At 35.9% G+C, this 15,808-nt stretch overlaps 1 protein-coding gene across 3 annotated transcripts in view; it reads left to right on the plus strand.

Moving 5' to 3' along the window:
• MTA3 (metastasis associated 1 family member 3) overlaps window positions 1-15,808 on the plus strand; it is a 167,606-nt gene that overhangs the window by 68,427 nt on the left and 83,371 nt on the right. For all 3 annotated transcript variants that reach the window (XM_058020133.1, XM_058020134.1, XM_058020135.1), the window contains exons 10-14: window positions 4,883-4,957; window positions 9,981-10,039; window positions 12,564-12,688; window positions 13,541-13,692; window positions 14,739-14,961. In XM_058020133.1, coding sequence (XP_057876116.1) covers window positions 4,883-4,957; window positions 9,981-10,039; window positions 12,564-12,688; window positions 13,541-13,692; window positions 14,739-14,961 — 634 coding nt within the window. The remainder of the gene's footprint in view (window positions 1-4,882; window positions 4,958-9,980; window positions 10,040-12,563; window positions 12,689-13,540; window positions 13,693-14,738; window positions 14,962-15,808) is intronic.

The raw sequence follows: 15,808 nt of genomic DNA on the forward strand, positions 1-15,808 counted from the left end.
CTCACGCTGAGACGCTCCAATAAGGATTTTTACAACGATCTTACAAGCATCTGAAAAAGGTCCAGGAGCTTTGCAGTGTGTTTCCACAATTTCCAGTGAAATTCATTAGCAGCTACATGGCTGACTCCCCTGGGTGTTTTTGGAAAGCTGGGGTTTTCTGCTATGATTAGCAGAGAGAAATTTGAATTCAGATAGGTTTTAAAATGTACCACAGGGAGTTGTTTTGACATATTAGATGTTTTGGCAGTTCTGAAAAGTAAAAGAAATGTTTTCTAATATGTTCTAACTACAATTATTTTTGTACTGAAGTATCAGACTATAGGGCAGTAAACCTTTAATTTGCTAATTCTAATGCAAAGTAATGAAATTAAATGGATTGCTGGAGTTGCTAGCAATTTGCTGCAATTTTTTTCATATTTTATGGAGAGCCTTTTCCTTTCAAGGAAAAATATTTCCTCTGTTGTACAATGTTCAAGTTGGGTTTCATGAAAAAGTTAAGATTTGAACCAAAATAATTCAACTTTTTGAGACTGAAGTCGATTGAAACATTTTCACATTCATCTCATACTGCATGACTCTGAGAACTCAGATTTTTAAATTTTCTTTACAGAAGTTTATTAATAGTCTTTGTGAGGGGGAAAAATGTAGGGTAAATGCAGAAGTCCTTACAAGACAGAAGTCCTTACAGGACAGTGGGAGGAGGCTTGGTAATGAGCTGTCTTTCCTTCATTTTCACAGATTTGGAATGGAACAGGTAATTGAATATAGGTGGGAAGTGAAGGCTATTGTTTTTCTAAGGAACTGACATTTTAATAGGTGTATTACGTCTGCATGCTTAATTTTGAGATTCCTAAGGGAGAAAATGTTCATTACATTGATGACATAAGGTTGAACATTGCATCATGGCTGAAACAGCTCTTTTGAATTCAAGAAAATATTACTGGAAAACAGTATTTATAGATATTTTAGAACAGAAATCTTAAGGTAAACTGGCTTCCTTATTATTTCTTATACAGACAAATGGGTCTCATTTGTAAGTGTACAATAGTTCAGGAGCTATGTCTTCTAATTAAATGGTTCCTAATATATAATATTTGGCTCTTGAAAATGCCCTAAGCATATAACATGTTTTATTGGCTGTTTACAAGTTATGTCCTAACACAATTTGTGACCAAGCATTCAGAAGGCTTGTCTCTGGTATTTATGTGGTATTTTTATTTTCTGTATAAATTTTGTGTTACCTACTACTGCATTAAAGTGGTGCAGTGTAGTAATGTGTTGCAAGAATTGCTTCTGCATTTGTAATATTCAAATGCTAGATATTTGAATGACTTTAATAGAAACTGTTTACAATGTTAAAATTGTGTCTTGGATACCCTGATAAAATTTTGTCCCAATACCAGCCCTCTTTCACTGAATATTCCTTCCCAAAATGCAGCTATTTTGCCCTGGTCACCTCCCAGAGCAGGAGACACACCCAGATCTGGTGATAGGATTGCATAGCCTACTGAGGGAACCTTAACCATGAGTCAGTGCAGCACAAATGGATGTGGGGCACTATTTTAGTTAGAACAGGGATATTATCTATTAGTCACTTTTTTAATCTTTAGAAAACATCTATTTTATATCTCAATTTATATGGTACTAAGAACAGTGCACAATCTTTATTTAATTCTATGTAATTTGAAAGCTTTCAATTATGTTAGCCATTGTGTAGTCTTGGGATTTCTTAATTTCTCTGGTGTAAAATTTATGCGTTCTCACTTCCTATGTAGCAATCTAAAAGTGCAGGGATTTGAAAACACCCATTTGCTTTTTAAGTAATCATCGAAAATAGTCCTTGGAGATTTAGATCACGGATATGTGAAAAGTTCCTGCAAGGTGAGGTAGGTAGAACTATGTAGCATGTAAGCAGTGATTTTCCACCATAGTACTTTCATCTGTTATCATCCCTCTCTTCAGTGGCAAGCCATTGATAAGTTTACATCTGATAAGTATCTGAGTACTATTAGATGTGTTGTAAGAGCAAGGGCAAAGAAGATAATGGGCTGATAGTGTACGTGTGAACTTGTTTGGGTCTCCAGGTAGGATCTAATGGTAAAACTAAATCTGCAGTGCCTGAGATTAAACTCCAACCTCAGCAGTCACACAGTGGTGCCACAGGACAGGCAAGAAAGTCATGTTGCATGGCTGAAAGGGGCTGGTAACAGTCTGCTGAAGCAGAAGGGTGATGTGGTACCTGCCTGAGTCATTACATCCCACAGGAGTTGCCTTTTCTGTGTCGGCCCAGATTTACAGAGCACAGCTGCTGCAATTGCAGCCTTACATGACAGTTCTGTAAAGGGCAGATTAATTTACTTTTCCAGCAGTTACTGGGAACTGCCACTGTTTGATGTTCAATGTGCAGCTCAAGTATTAAGCTACAAACACTAAATGTTAGTAAACAAGATTGTTATAAGTTAAATGGTGTAAAGGTCTTTAAGGTTTTTTCATGGCTAGGTGATGCTCAATTGTAATCAAGTTACCAATCTAGCTGGTGAATAATAATTTTCATCAACTGTTGACTCATTGACTCTTGTAGGAGAGGTTCTTCTATCTTTAAGGCTCTGTGTGAATCCTAATCAAGCTAAACCTTATAAGCTAATTCAATTTACTTGATGCGCTTGAATTATTTCACATCCCAGAGTAGTAGAATGGAAAAAGAATGGCTATTCTATGTTCTCCAAATGTAACTATTTACCTAAAAGTAAGACAAAGATGATATACGTGTTAATTCTTAGTTTTTCATTATCAACAGTTTTCACAAATTTATAACTATTTCATCTCAGATATGGCAAGAAAGGCCTTAGTAATCAAGAATAGAGACTGTTTATAGAAAGCAGGAGCAACTGTTTTCCAGCTTTAGAAAATTGTGAAAACATGCCTTAAAATTACCATGTTCATTTTAGGATGCATTATAATCCTAATTTTTTCTTGCTGATCTAATTTGATTGGTCTATTTTTAGCCTGGGGAAACTAAAGAAATGTAAAACTCCCCTCTCTCTGTTTTTGTAGAGCTGATAGTTTTTGCTAATTTTCTCTTTCAAAAATGTTGTGCAGATGAGCATATTTACTTCTTTCAAGAACAGAATTTGATAATGACAATGTATTAATCTGTGGTTCTCAGCTTCACTGGCAGTTCAAAGCATTAAGTGCATAGGTAAATGGAATACAGGTTGTCCATACTCAGTCTGCCAAACACCTTTTCCAAGTTTTGAATCAAAGTATAAAAGGATTACAGTTATTTGGTCCAAACATCCTAATTACCTTCCTTTAATTGTAAATACCTAGTGAATAAATAAACATACTGGTGCCACAGCCACAGTTAAAACAGATAAAAGTATTTTCTAGAGAAAATAGCATGTTCATGCTACAAACATTTGTAGCATGAACATGCTAATAAATATTCAGAAAGGAAACTAAATATGGATATGCTAAAATGTACTAATTGTCAATGGCAGGTAGTTGGGGTGACAGCATTTCACCTGGATGCCAGGGGGAATGTGGACCTGAAGACTGAGAATCATTTTACCTGTCACCTCACATCAAACGCATCTTGTCACTGGCCTTTTTGAGGGAAGATTTCTCTCAAGGCATAATTTACCTGAGAAAGCAAAAGGATTTTATGAACCTGAATTGTGTTACTATTGAGACATCAGCATAAGCATTTCATACACTGCTGGTTTTGGATCAAATGTAAATGTTCAGGGATTCACACGCTGTGGAACCCTTCTGACTCTGAACCTGAATCAAGCAACTTGAAAAATTCCTTTTGTAGTCAGCTCCTGCATGCAGGGAGAGGAGTTTGAGAAGATGTTTCTCTGGTGTTTTAAGAATTTAACCAGAGGTTCAGGAAGCTCTTCTTTTGGCTTAAAATACGCAGAAAGCTGCCTAGTGGGGTCAGTATGGTTGGAAAGAACAGTTTCCACACCTGTATTTTCTGGAACATCCTAAACATCATCCTCATTTCTAGAAAGCAGATAATATTTGCATTAATGTGTGCTTCTAGAAAATATAACACACAAATTACGTTTCCAAATTATGAAGAAAAATTGCATAAATTGTCGATGAGACATCCTAATTTAAATTATAGAAAGACCTTCTGGAGTTAAATAGATTATTTGGTGATAATTAGAAATGATTGCCTAATTTTCTCCCTACACTTAGGTTAACACATTTTTATTTTACTGGTGAACGTGGGCACCCAAAATAATTGTCATTATCAAAGGCACGTTGTTTGTACAGAGATTTTTGTGAAATATTTATTGTCAGTATCACTCGTGTTGCTCGGGGTAACATTTGTCCCTCGCATCCTTTTGTTTCTTGATAATAGTTGAGAGCATGTGGGAGTTTATGCAAAACTAGTGGTAATGTATGAGCTGCTGAGCTGTTATGGGACATGAAAAATCTGAGCTATGTATGGTATCCTTTGTATTTTTTAAGAGTAAAATTATCATGAGACTCAAGCACAGTCTTGTCAAGATGATTTCTTTTAGTCCTAACCTTATTCTCCAATGGACACACTTTACAAAAGATATTGCCTTCTGTGTTTCCTGATGGAAATCTGCATTCTGTTTTGATCATTTTGCTTAACTATATGAATTAAACAGAATAAATTACGTTTGGATTTGGATGTATGATACCATAATTCTGCATACTTGTTAATGGTTGTGTATTATTAATTGCAATATGTGTTTTTTTGCATATGGATTCTAATGCAGTTATTTAACACATCCAGGTTTTAGTATTTGTCTCAACTATACTTGATTTTAACATGTGTTTAATAAGAAGTGGACATTGCAATTTCTTGGAACCACTTTAACTTGTAACAAATGTTTTTCAGCTGCCTTGGAAGTCACTGACTAGCATCATTGAGTATTACTACATGTGGAAAACCACTGACAGATATGTGCAGCAGGTAATTCAATGACTATTTCAGAATTAACCAGTCTGAGATACTCTTTAAAAAAGTGAAAAAGTGATCTTGTTAAACCATAAAAATCTGTTTGTGTTCTTGAAAAGATATACAATGGGAGGCCTAAGGTAATATTTTGGGGTATAGACCAGTGGTGTTACAGGCTGCATTGTTGAATCCTCTGCTGTACATCCCATAGCTGTGAAGAGCTTTTTAGCCTATTTGTATTTTATGCTGGTTTGAAGCAGTAGGACTCCTGGTTCCTCCTTCAGTAGGGGATCAGATGGAAATGGGCTGCAGAGCAAATGCTTTAGACTGTGAAGCTCTGCCATGGGACTGAAGGAAGCACAAAATCCATTGTGTTACAGTGGCTGCTGGTGTTATGAACCCTTAATTGGTGCTTCTGGACAAAGCATTACTTTGGCATTACCAGCATTTCAAAATTGAGACCATTCTGCACACAGTGGTTTTGTTCGTCCTTCTGATGGAATGTTCGACTGTTTGGGTTGCTCTGGAGCAAAAACACATCAAGATTATGTTGGGTACCAATACTGAGATGTTTTTAGCAGGTTTAGGCAAAATGTCAGTGTTGATGGTTTTTTATATATTGTACTCCTTATATATTTACTCCTTGGTTTAGACCATAAAATAGTTGAAAAGGCTCCATTTTAATTGCTGATTTAATGTTTAAGCTAGTACCTCCTTTATTTGCCACAAAATTGATGGTGATGTTATGGACAGTGTATTGAAAATAATTTTTATGCTGTAATAACTACAGCTGTAAAATTAGATGGATCTTTGGACTTGTTTCAAATTAAATGTGTCAGAGGGATGATTAGTTCAGGTTGTTCTGGCTTATTTGAAATTGTTTCTACATCATTTTGTTAGGGCATGGAAAGTAAGGGACAGGAGTTTTACAGTATTTTACTGCATGGTAGTGTCTTGGAGTATCACTAGGACAATTTAGTTCTATGGATAATACAAATAAAATATAATATGTTCCCTATAAAGGCATGTTTTTCTAGATTTGTCACTATTCCTTTCACTTTAAACCCCCTTTTTTTCCCCACTGTTGATTTTTATCCTAGAGAGGTGCTGTCAACAGAGATTTGCTGTGTATCTTGTCAGCTCTTAATGGCTGGGCAACAGATTATCTTTACAAATCAGATAAAAATGTGGCTTTTATTCTGAAATACTTGTTCTGGAGTAGTTGGTGAAAGAGTAAGATTCCTTTTGTAGTTCTTTAGAGCTCTTTATGATTCTATTGCTGCAATGATCAAAGTGTATGTGTTAAGATTGCATATCCTTTCACAGGATTAGGGTTTTTACAGAAAAATCACATAGGCTTTATGGTTATCTGCAACTTGAATGCTCTGGTAAATGCCTGTGTTTCACTTGTGACTAAATAAACTTCCAACATCCTACTCAGACCACGGCAATACACTCAGGATGGAGTTCTTTAGCCATGTTCTTTCAGGGTCATGTATGTGATCTTCAGTAATAAAACCAGTGTAGGCCAAATGCTTAACTTTTATCCTGGCTAACATTTCTATAATCCTTCCTAAGAAGGGATCATAACTTCATCATGCCCTTGTTTAGTTTTTTTTTTTTTTTTTTTGAATGGTAAAAATTGATACAGTTCAGTCAAAACAATATCTGTAGGGTTTTTTTTTTTCAAAAAGAACAAGCAGTGATAATTGAATGTAGTTCAGGAAGAAAATGCATTCAGTAATAAAGTGGAAATTTCAGTCATTCTTCTCTAAATCTCATGCATGAGGGGCAGGGGGACTTGTGGGAATGGGAAGATGAAAAGGTCATTGCACATACTTGAATCTTAAAATACAATCTCTGAGTTCTAGATCAGTGTGATTTAGTATAAAAAAATTGCTTTTGGTTATCTTCATTTCTTTGTGTGAATTGGATGTGTTGTGTCAGGGATAAAAAGGGTTTATTTATCATAATTTTTACTAAATGTTATTCTTGCTAGGTTATAAATATGGTGATTTAATGGCAGTGAAGGTACTGCTACCACCTTGCTTTGAGAGCATCTTCCTTTCAAGTCAAACTGAAGGGAAGATATGTTAAAGTTCTCTGAATTTGTCTAGCAAAACTAATTCAGCCTTGGGTAATCATTCCTGGTGGTAGGGCACTTGTCATGTCCACTGTGTTACATACAGTGTTTGAGGAAGGCCAGGTTTGATTGATGGCTTCTACAGAATGAAAACTTATTTGTGGTGTTCTCCTTGAAAGTCAGATTCAATGCGAAAAGACTTTACTGAGACTTCGTAAGAGGGAAAGAGTGAACACATTAAATGGTGGCTAAATTGTTCTTCTGCAACAGTATAATACATTAGCCTCTCATTTATTTATTTCCACTGCTGAAAACAGTACTAATTTAGGAAAGTGGTCAGTTCTTGGGATATTTGTAAGTAGATATTCTTAACAAAAGTTCTTAAAACCCATAAACATTCATTTTCAATGCTAGCATTAGACCCCATGAAAAACTGGGTTAGTATAGTCGGTCCTCTCCTGCAATGCAGTCTGTAAAACCTGTTTGAAATATTGTTTAAGATGTAAATTTTTTTCCAGGTAAAGCATCAGCTCTCGTTGTTACATTGCTCCAGTAATTTATTATATTGCTCCAGGGATTTGTTACAAACTGGTGCTTTGTTTCTTGTCTAAATATTTTCAGTTTCAGCCTCCAGCTTTTACCAGTTCTGTCTCTAGATTTCAATAGACAGAGGTTTAATCTCAGAAACTGCAACTATTGGTAGTTTTCTTTCTGTGTCCTTTCCTCTCTCTCTGTACTTAGAAGTTGGTATGTCAGTGAGAATTCAAGCTGTGACATGTTCTATTGCTTTTAGAGACCAATGGTAGCCATAATTTGAGTGTACAAAAATGTAGCTTATACTGAAATATCATTGCATCATTTATTTTTTAGAAGACAGTATATCATACCCTTTAGTAAATAAAGGAGAAAAGCAATTGTTAAATTGCATTCCTTACAACCCCCATGCCAGTACTAAAAGTGTGCCAAAATTTAATCAATGTCAGTATAGTCACTTCTCATTGACACTGCCATTTGGGCTTAATACAGCTTCCTACACAGGCCTTTACATTCTGACACTACTTCAGGGCTACTTTCATCCTTTTTTGCCCTTTATTGTCTTTTCTCTTTTGCTTGTGGTAGGTGTGCAGTGAGATTTACTCATTTTTGTAGAATGACCAGTTTGTTAGGGAGCTCTGAGGAATGTGGTAACCCGTTGCCTGGCAGTTTCACATGCTTCTGTCAGGCTGCAAACAAGTTCTATATTGTTGGATATAACAAGAAAAGGAATGAGAGACAGTTGTGGAAAACGTGTGTCCTGCTGTTAAGCAGAGAGAGTTCACCACTGGGATCTGTGAAATGTTCTCAGATTAAAAACTACCAGTTTATGAGACTTGGAGCATGGTGCTGCTGCTGTTCTTTCTCCTTACTCTTGTAAAAACTGACCCAAGCAGGCAGAGCTGACCTGTTTGCATTTTTCTGTGGGCCTGCTGAGGGTAGAGCAGTGTTGCCAGGTCTGGCACTGGGGAAAGATTTCAACTGTACCAGCAATGTCAATGGGATTCACTTCTGTAGCTCCAAACTGGGCATCTTGAACAGTAAAAAGCTGTAAGGAAAAAAAAAACCTGAACCTGTTTTGGAGATAAATGGAAAAGAGCTCTCCTTGCACAGGAATTAATTAATGGTGGCATGGACTGATTAGAAGTCTATTTGTTACACATTACTCCTTAAAGATGCAATTTTATAAGTGAGAGTTTTATAAATGGACAACACAGAGGTAACTTAATGAAATTGAAAAGAACAGCAGTTTACACCAGGAGGTTCAGTCAGACTGCTGGGCCAGTAAAGCTGAATTACCTTGTAACTCACCTCATGGCTCAGGCAAGGGACCCTCAGGAGCAGAGTCATCTCATGATAGTTTTCTCAAGGTGGGAAATATTTTCCTGGATTATAAACCTTGCAAAAGTTGGATATCAAAAAATAAGAGTACAGCAGAGAGGAGAAGTGGCTATTGCAGGGGAAATGAAGGACTGAATTTTAATTACCTTATAAAGACAGGTAGTACTGATTTATTATTGCTGGCTATAAATCTGTCCCCTCCTTTTTTTTATCCTCTGTAATGAAATTGACCATGATTCAAATGCTCTTCTCTCTTGCTTTTCCTTTTTTTCTCTCAAGTGAATAGAAGTAATGTCTTGAGTACAGAAAATGCAGGGAAATAATGTTTTTTTTTCATCTTTTACATACAAATGTTTTGGAAAACCTGTGGACACCTGAACTCTGTATTTCCTGTGCCACTGCTGAAAAAATTGTTGTCTTAGTTACTTGTGTAATATATGGTAATTACTAACAATTCTCAACATTATAGAAATGCAAAATGGTTTAAGTTTGTTGCCAGAATGAAGAAAGTAATGATTTAGTAAATTCACAGACTATGTTGACAGTAGTATAGCTGTGCTGTCATTGTGGTGTTCCTGAGCCACAGTTTTGATGGCATTTAATGCTAGTAAGTGTTTAGTTATTTCTAAGACTCAGTGGACTTTATTGCTACTAGTACTGTGGTATTAAGGCTCAGCCTCACTCTGGACAGAACAGACAAGGTTTATTACATGACTGGTGAGGAACACAATTTCATTCGTTTAATTTTTACTTAATTCTGCAATGAGGGGTAGCCACAGTGTCATACATATTTATATAGATGTGATTTATGTAAGTTGTCATTGGCATTTTTACAGTTGTGGTGTCATATGTGAGGCCTGTGAGTTTTACTGGGAAGGACAGCACATTATGATTTCAAACTAATACTAAAAATCAAGAGCTTGTTTTTCATGATTTTCATTGTGTAGGTTTCTATGCTTGTTTTGGAAGTTCTTCTGAAATCACAAAACAGAAATAATTTAAAGATGTGTTGTGTGCAGTTTTATGAAATGTCATACCTTAATGTAATAAAATATTTTAATGTGTTTATTTTTCAACTAGAAACGTCTGAAAGCAGCTGAAGCAGAAAGTAAATTGAAACAAGTATACATCCCCACCTAGTGAGTATAACAACAAATTCATTTTTAGAATAATATACAGGTAAAATTGAAACAGTAACATGCAGTTACATGCATGCTATTTTCCTAGTCATCTCTCCAATGGTTACTTTTACAGGATTTATTATATTCAGAGATATAATCCAAAAATGCCAGAAACTCTTGTTTTAAGTGAAACTTTCTTACTTTACTGATCTTTGTTTTTGACCTGCAATTTTTTTTGTCTGGAATAAGAAGTTTTACAAAGGATGATCAAGTGCTACCTGTGGTCTGTTCACATGCAAGAAGAGCCTAATAATTCAAAAAGCAGTTTTTGCAAAACAATCTCTTCCAAATCCCTGTAGCACAACACTTCATATTTGTGTAAATGCAATATGTCAAAGTAGAAGCAGTTTTTAATGTAGTTACATAAAATAAAATAATTTCCCATTACAGTTTTATCTGGCTGATATAATCTGTTCTTCATCTAGAGACAAGAGATGTTCTGGTTCTAAATTAAAGGTAGCACGCAGCCCCAGATCTTCTATCTTTGACCACATGCTACTAATGCAATCTTGTTTTCTTCTGAGGGGCTTTTGATCTGTATTTCTTTTACATTTAAACTGGATGCTATATCTGCTTTTGTTAACAGATATGTGATTTGTAGAAAAAAGATAAAATCCCTCCTTCATATTCATAATTTCCTCAATATTATGACAAGAGAAAGGATTCCAAATCACCTTTTTCTAAGCTTTCTGTGGGTATATTTAGTTTACTTCTATATGAACTTCCCATTGTTGTGAGTGTTTGTATAACAGAAGAATGTAATAACAAAGGAAGTACTTCACAAAGATTTTTGATGGCTTGTATAAATTACATACAATAGAGCTTCATTTTCATATTTCATACTGGCTTTTGTGTCTTAAACAGATGTTACAATGAAAGCAGCAGACTATTAAATTTATTTTAATCTTAGAACAAATTTTGTGAGTTTTGAAGCTCACGTCTCTCTAACAAGGTACACTGTTTAAAAGAAGCTAAAAACTCTAGTATGAGTGTTCCCTAACCTTCTCAGATGAGTGGTTGCTTTAGGAAAACCATAAGATGTTCAGACTTTACATTATGCATTTCAATTTAATTTCCTTGGTCCATGTGGACAATTATGGATTTTCAATTAGCTCACAGTAGGGACCAGCCGTGTTGGATGACAAAATGTGGGATTTTTGCATTTTTATCTTACTGCTTGTCTTTTGCCTCCATTTCAAGACAAAATCCCTAGTCAACAGCAGGAGGATGGTAGGACTTCTCAAGGCTTTGGTATCTGTGGTGGTGATGGGATTGCTAAATGCTCTGCTTCAAGACTTATTTATTGCATTTGAAATCTGAGCAGAATTGATTCTCAGAGCTGAGTACCTTTTTGAACTTGATCATTAGGTATTTCCTGTAATTGCAAGGTTCTGTCCTTAATTCCAGAGAGTCCCTTTCAATTCATGGCATTTCTGAAAGGTAACTAAGCAACAGATCATAATGTGGAAGACTTAATTGTCTTTCAAGCTCTTCTTCTGTACCTTGAGCCCAGGATAAAGAATACTGGAAATTGTAAAATTGTCTCTTGCTGATACGGTGAAAAAGGAAAAGGCAGGAGACAGAGACTTGATACAGCAAAGGTTTCTTCAATTGTCATTTTAACTTTTCTTTAATGTATTTTATGCTGCCTAAAATGACAAATAATTATCTTAGGAATCAATGTATCCAACCTTGCATTGTATTGAGGGTAATTAACACTCACAAAGTTGAAACTCTGGAAATATTGCACTTAGTGAGGAGTTATATTAATGCTCTCTGAATTAATTGACCTGTAAAGTCCTACTTCACTAAAGTATTAGAAGCTAGAATAATTGAGAATGATATAGTACAATAATATTCAAAAGCCAAACAGAAATATCCAAAAAACAGTTAGCCTTCTCGTAGAGTAAATAATTTAGAAGATAACTGAGACAGAGCAACCAGATATATGGGTGAGTTTTGCTGTGGTTATAAGACATTTGTATTACTGTGTGTACTTTTTCAGACAGGAGGCTGTTTGACCCTTTCCTGGGATCAAGAACCTTGGAGTATTACAGGCACTGTTGCTCCTCTTGTTATACTTCACTCAAAATCCATCCTCAACTCGTAAACCTAATCTGTTGACTAGAACCACCTTCTTAAATTCCATACTTTGTCAAAGCATTAACTTTTGTTAATGCTTTGACCTCTGAGAGTTGGTCTTTTATGAGCTTTCCAAGTAGCTTAGACAATCTGAGCACAGTAAAAGCTGCAAATTGGACTGTCAGAGCAGCTCCTAACATAGCGAGTGTCTGACAATGCTGAAAGTAATAGAGGAGTACAAAAATTATCTTCTTGTTTACAGAAGATTTTGTAGATGTTGTCTGCACATATCAGATTTTCAGAATTAGATTGTTTGTCTTCCTGTTGACTAACCAGTTAATAAAACCTTTTTTTTTTTCTTTTTTTTTTTGTTGCAACCTTTAAAAAAAATTATTTAAAGCAATAAACCAAATCCCAATCAAATATCCAGCAACAATGGGAAACCTACTGCAGTCAACGGAGCAATGGGAGCTTCTTACCAGGCACAAGCCACAGTAATAGGTCGGGCTTGTGAAAGCTGCTATAGTAAGTAAATATATTTTTTAATGACTCAAGAATTTGGGTGAATTTTAATATGTGCTGTTAGAAAAAAAAGATATATAATATTGTTAGGATATGACAGAGGATAATTTGCAATTGCTCTTATGGCAGAAATATCTTTAAAGTTAGAGCTGCCTTCAGTATATTAATAAAGTATTCAAATTTCTTTATGATTTATTTTTAAACAATTCATAAAGCACAGAAAGTTTAAGTAGTATAATATGATGGTATTGATCTATTATTCCTTTACCTTCACAAAGCTAGATTCAAATTTACTTTTGTTTTTTCTTTAAGGCTGCAGGGGTTTTGAGGGTTTTTTTTTTCTTTGAATGGTTTTGGAATGTTTTTCTCCCTTTGTTGTTGTTGGGAAAGATGGGGAGGACTATTGTTTCTTTCTAGTATTTTGTGTGATAATTTCTGTTGGACTTCTTGGAATAGCAGCCCTCAACAGAGGTTTTATGAGAGCAGATATAAAATCCAACTTAATTAGCCTGTCTTCCAGGGTGAGATTAGAAATAGTGGGTTTGTTGTTATTTTTTCTGGTAGTCCTTTGGGAGAAAATCTCAGCAATACAAAGTCCCTGTTTTGAAATTCATTTTAGAAGCATTTCCAAAATTTCCATTTAGAGTTCACCTCTCTGGCACTTTTGTAAAAAAAATAAAGCAACAAACAATTCAAGTTCTTACTTTCAGTGTGAAATATATTAACTATTTATCCATACAATGCTCTGCTACTGCCATGTGTTATGGCTGTATATAATAATCTATTACAGCATTTGGATTGATTGCAGTGAATTTAACTTGCCCCAGTTCACCTGTGCTGCTTTCTCCTCCTCAGCTCCGCAGTCTCACCAATGGTATTCTTGGGGCCCTCCTAATATGCAGTGTAGGTTGTGTGCATCTTGCTGGATTTATTGGAAGAAATATGGTGGCCTGAAAATGCCCACACAGACAGATGAAGATAAGCTGTCTTCCAGCCAACCTACAGAGGTAGGATTGTGTAGACAAGCTTTTCTAAAACAAAACATGGTGCTTTCACAAGACTGCTGTGATTTGATTATTTAATGGAATGGTTTTCATTTATGTATTCAACTTTGGTATTACAAAACTCAATTTATTAATCCTTTTTCTGTGTTAATAGAACTGTACAGTGGTCAGGCCTTGCCCTATCTTTATTTGACTACTTCTTGTATAAATAAGCACGTGCTTCCTGCATTTTTGGTGTACAAATGTCACTTTGTCTGTCCAATGGTGTGTTATCTCTGAAATGTTAAATCTACTATACAGCATATCATTTAGGATGGCATTTATATATCCACTCTCAATAGAGTTGTCTGCTCTGTGGCTTCCTGCACAGGCCTGTTTTTTGTAAAGTGTTTAGACAGGTTGTTCATGTATTTCTGTGGGTTCTACATCAGATTAACAGCAAGAGTAGAAAGACTTTTCTTTTTTCCCCCTGTAGTGTCTGTCTTTCATAGACACTACAGGGGGAAAAAAGAAGTGTCTGTCTTTTACAGACACCACGTTCTTTTTCTTAAGCAAATTTTGGACCTTGTGATTTTGTCTCTTTGAATTCTGATGCTTCCTGATTAGATGTAACATAGGTTGAAGAAAAAAAGTCACAATTGTTGATGGTTTTTGAACATAGCATTAAAATAATGTTCTAACAGTGGAAACCTAATTATACCTCAACCAATTTAAGTCACATTTCTTCATGTACACACACATATCCACAATCCATATTCCATTTCTGGCAATCTCTCTTTCTGTGGAATCATTGCAGTGATCTTGCCTACATTGTCATATTCTTGCTCTGGTAAAAGCAAAAATGAAAAAGAATGTTTTGTAGTTTTATTCCTGCACTATCATCTGGTGACCTGTTCTCAGTGCACTCTGTAGATTTGAATGTTATAACTGAATAGTCTCTCTTTCCCTGCGGATGTCCCGAATCCCTTTCCAAGACTATCCTGACTCGTGGGGCTGTTAGGGTGCGGTGGCTGAGCCGTGTGTGACGCTGTCCGTGTTCTGTCCCGCAGGAGCCGCCTGTCCGAACGCACCTGTCGCGGCAGGCCACGCAGGGCACCCCGGTGCGCAACACGGGCAGCCCCAAGTCGGCGGTGAAAACGCGGCAGGCGTTCTTTCTGCACACCACCTGTTGGACAAAACTGGCCCGGCAGGTCTGCAAAAATACCCTCCGGCTGCGGCAGGCAGCGCGACGTCCCTTTGTCCCTATTAACTGTGCTGCCATTAAGGCAGAATGTAAGATGTTTTTTTAATTCTTAGTTCTGTGTGCTGTGCTTCCCACCCATTTTTGTCTTTTAATTTTATTTTCTTTTTCAATAAACATTTCTTGTCTATACGCTTTTGCTTTTCATTTTTATTTTTTTCATTTGTCCAGCATATACCGACACATTGGTTGCCTTGAACAGGTCTTAAACTGTGGGAACATTTCAAATTAATTAAAAAACTATCACTTCATTCCCTTTCAAAAATTGACAGTAACAAAAATGGGGGCAGGAAGGGAAAATCAATGCCACAACATACATTCTTCCCACTAGGCAGCATGAAAGAAGTGTGCTTTTCTGTTGTTGGTCTTTTAATAATTTGCTTAGCAGAACCTATAGATCTGTACATGTTGTATTTTTTTCAATGGGATTGGTCAAAGAATCAGGAGCTGGGGTTTCATAATAATTTAAATGTGGTGTGCAATACAGTCCTTTGTAACTGTGACAATCAGGTGGTGGTGATAGCCACGTTTATTCATCATAGTTGCATAATTTTGGTTTTTTTCTGTTCCAGTTTTAAATTTTAATTCTAAATAAAATTCTGTATTATGCTTGTTCTTTTTATAGCCAAAATATAAAGACCTGATGAATTTCTAGTAGTATGACAAAAGGTTTTTGTAGATAGCAACAGTAAGTCTCTTCACCTGCGTATGTGTGTAAATTCTGCTGCAAAGTCGCTGAATATTTCAACAACTTTTGTATCTGTTTTACTGCTCACACTGTCTGGCTATGATTCCCAGTCTTCCATAGATACAGTTCTTGGAGCAGATGCTTGGTATTCCAGGATGAGGCATGCTGGTTCATTGTACTGTCAATTGTAT

Source organism: Melospiza georgiana, chromosome 3 (assembly GCF_028018845.1).
Source record: "Melospiza georgiana isolate bMelGeo1 chromosome 3, bMelGeo1.pri, whole genome shotgun sequence".
In the NCBI taxonomy this organism is placed as follows: Eukaryota; Metazoa; Chordata; class Aves; order Passeriformes; family Passerellidae; genus Melospiza; species Melospiza georgiana.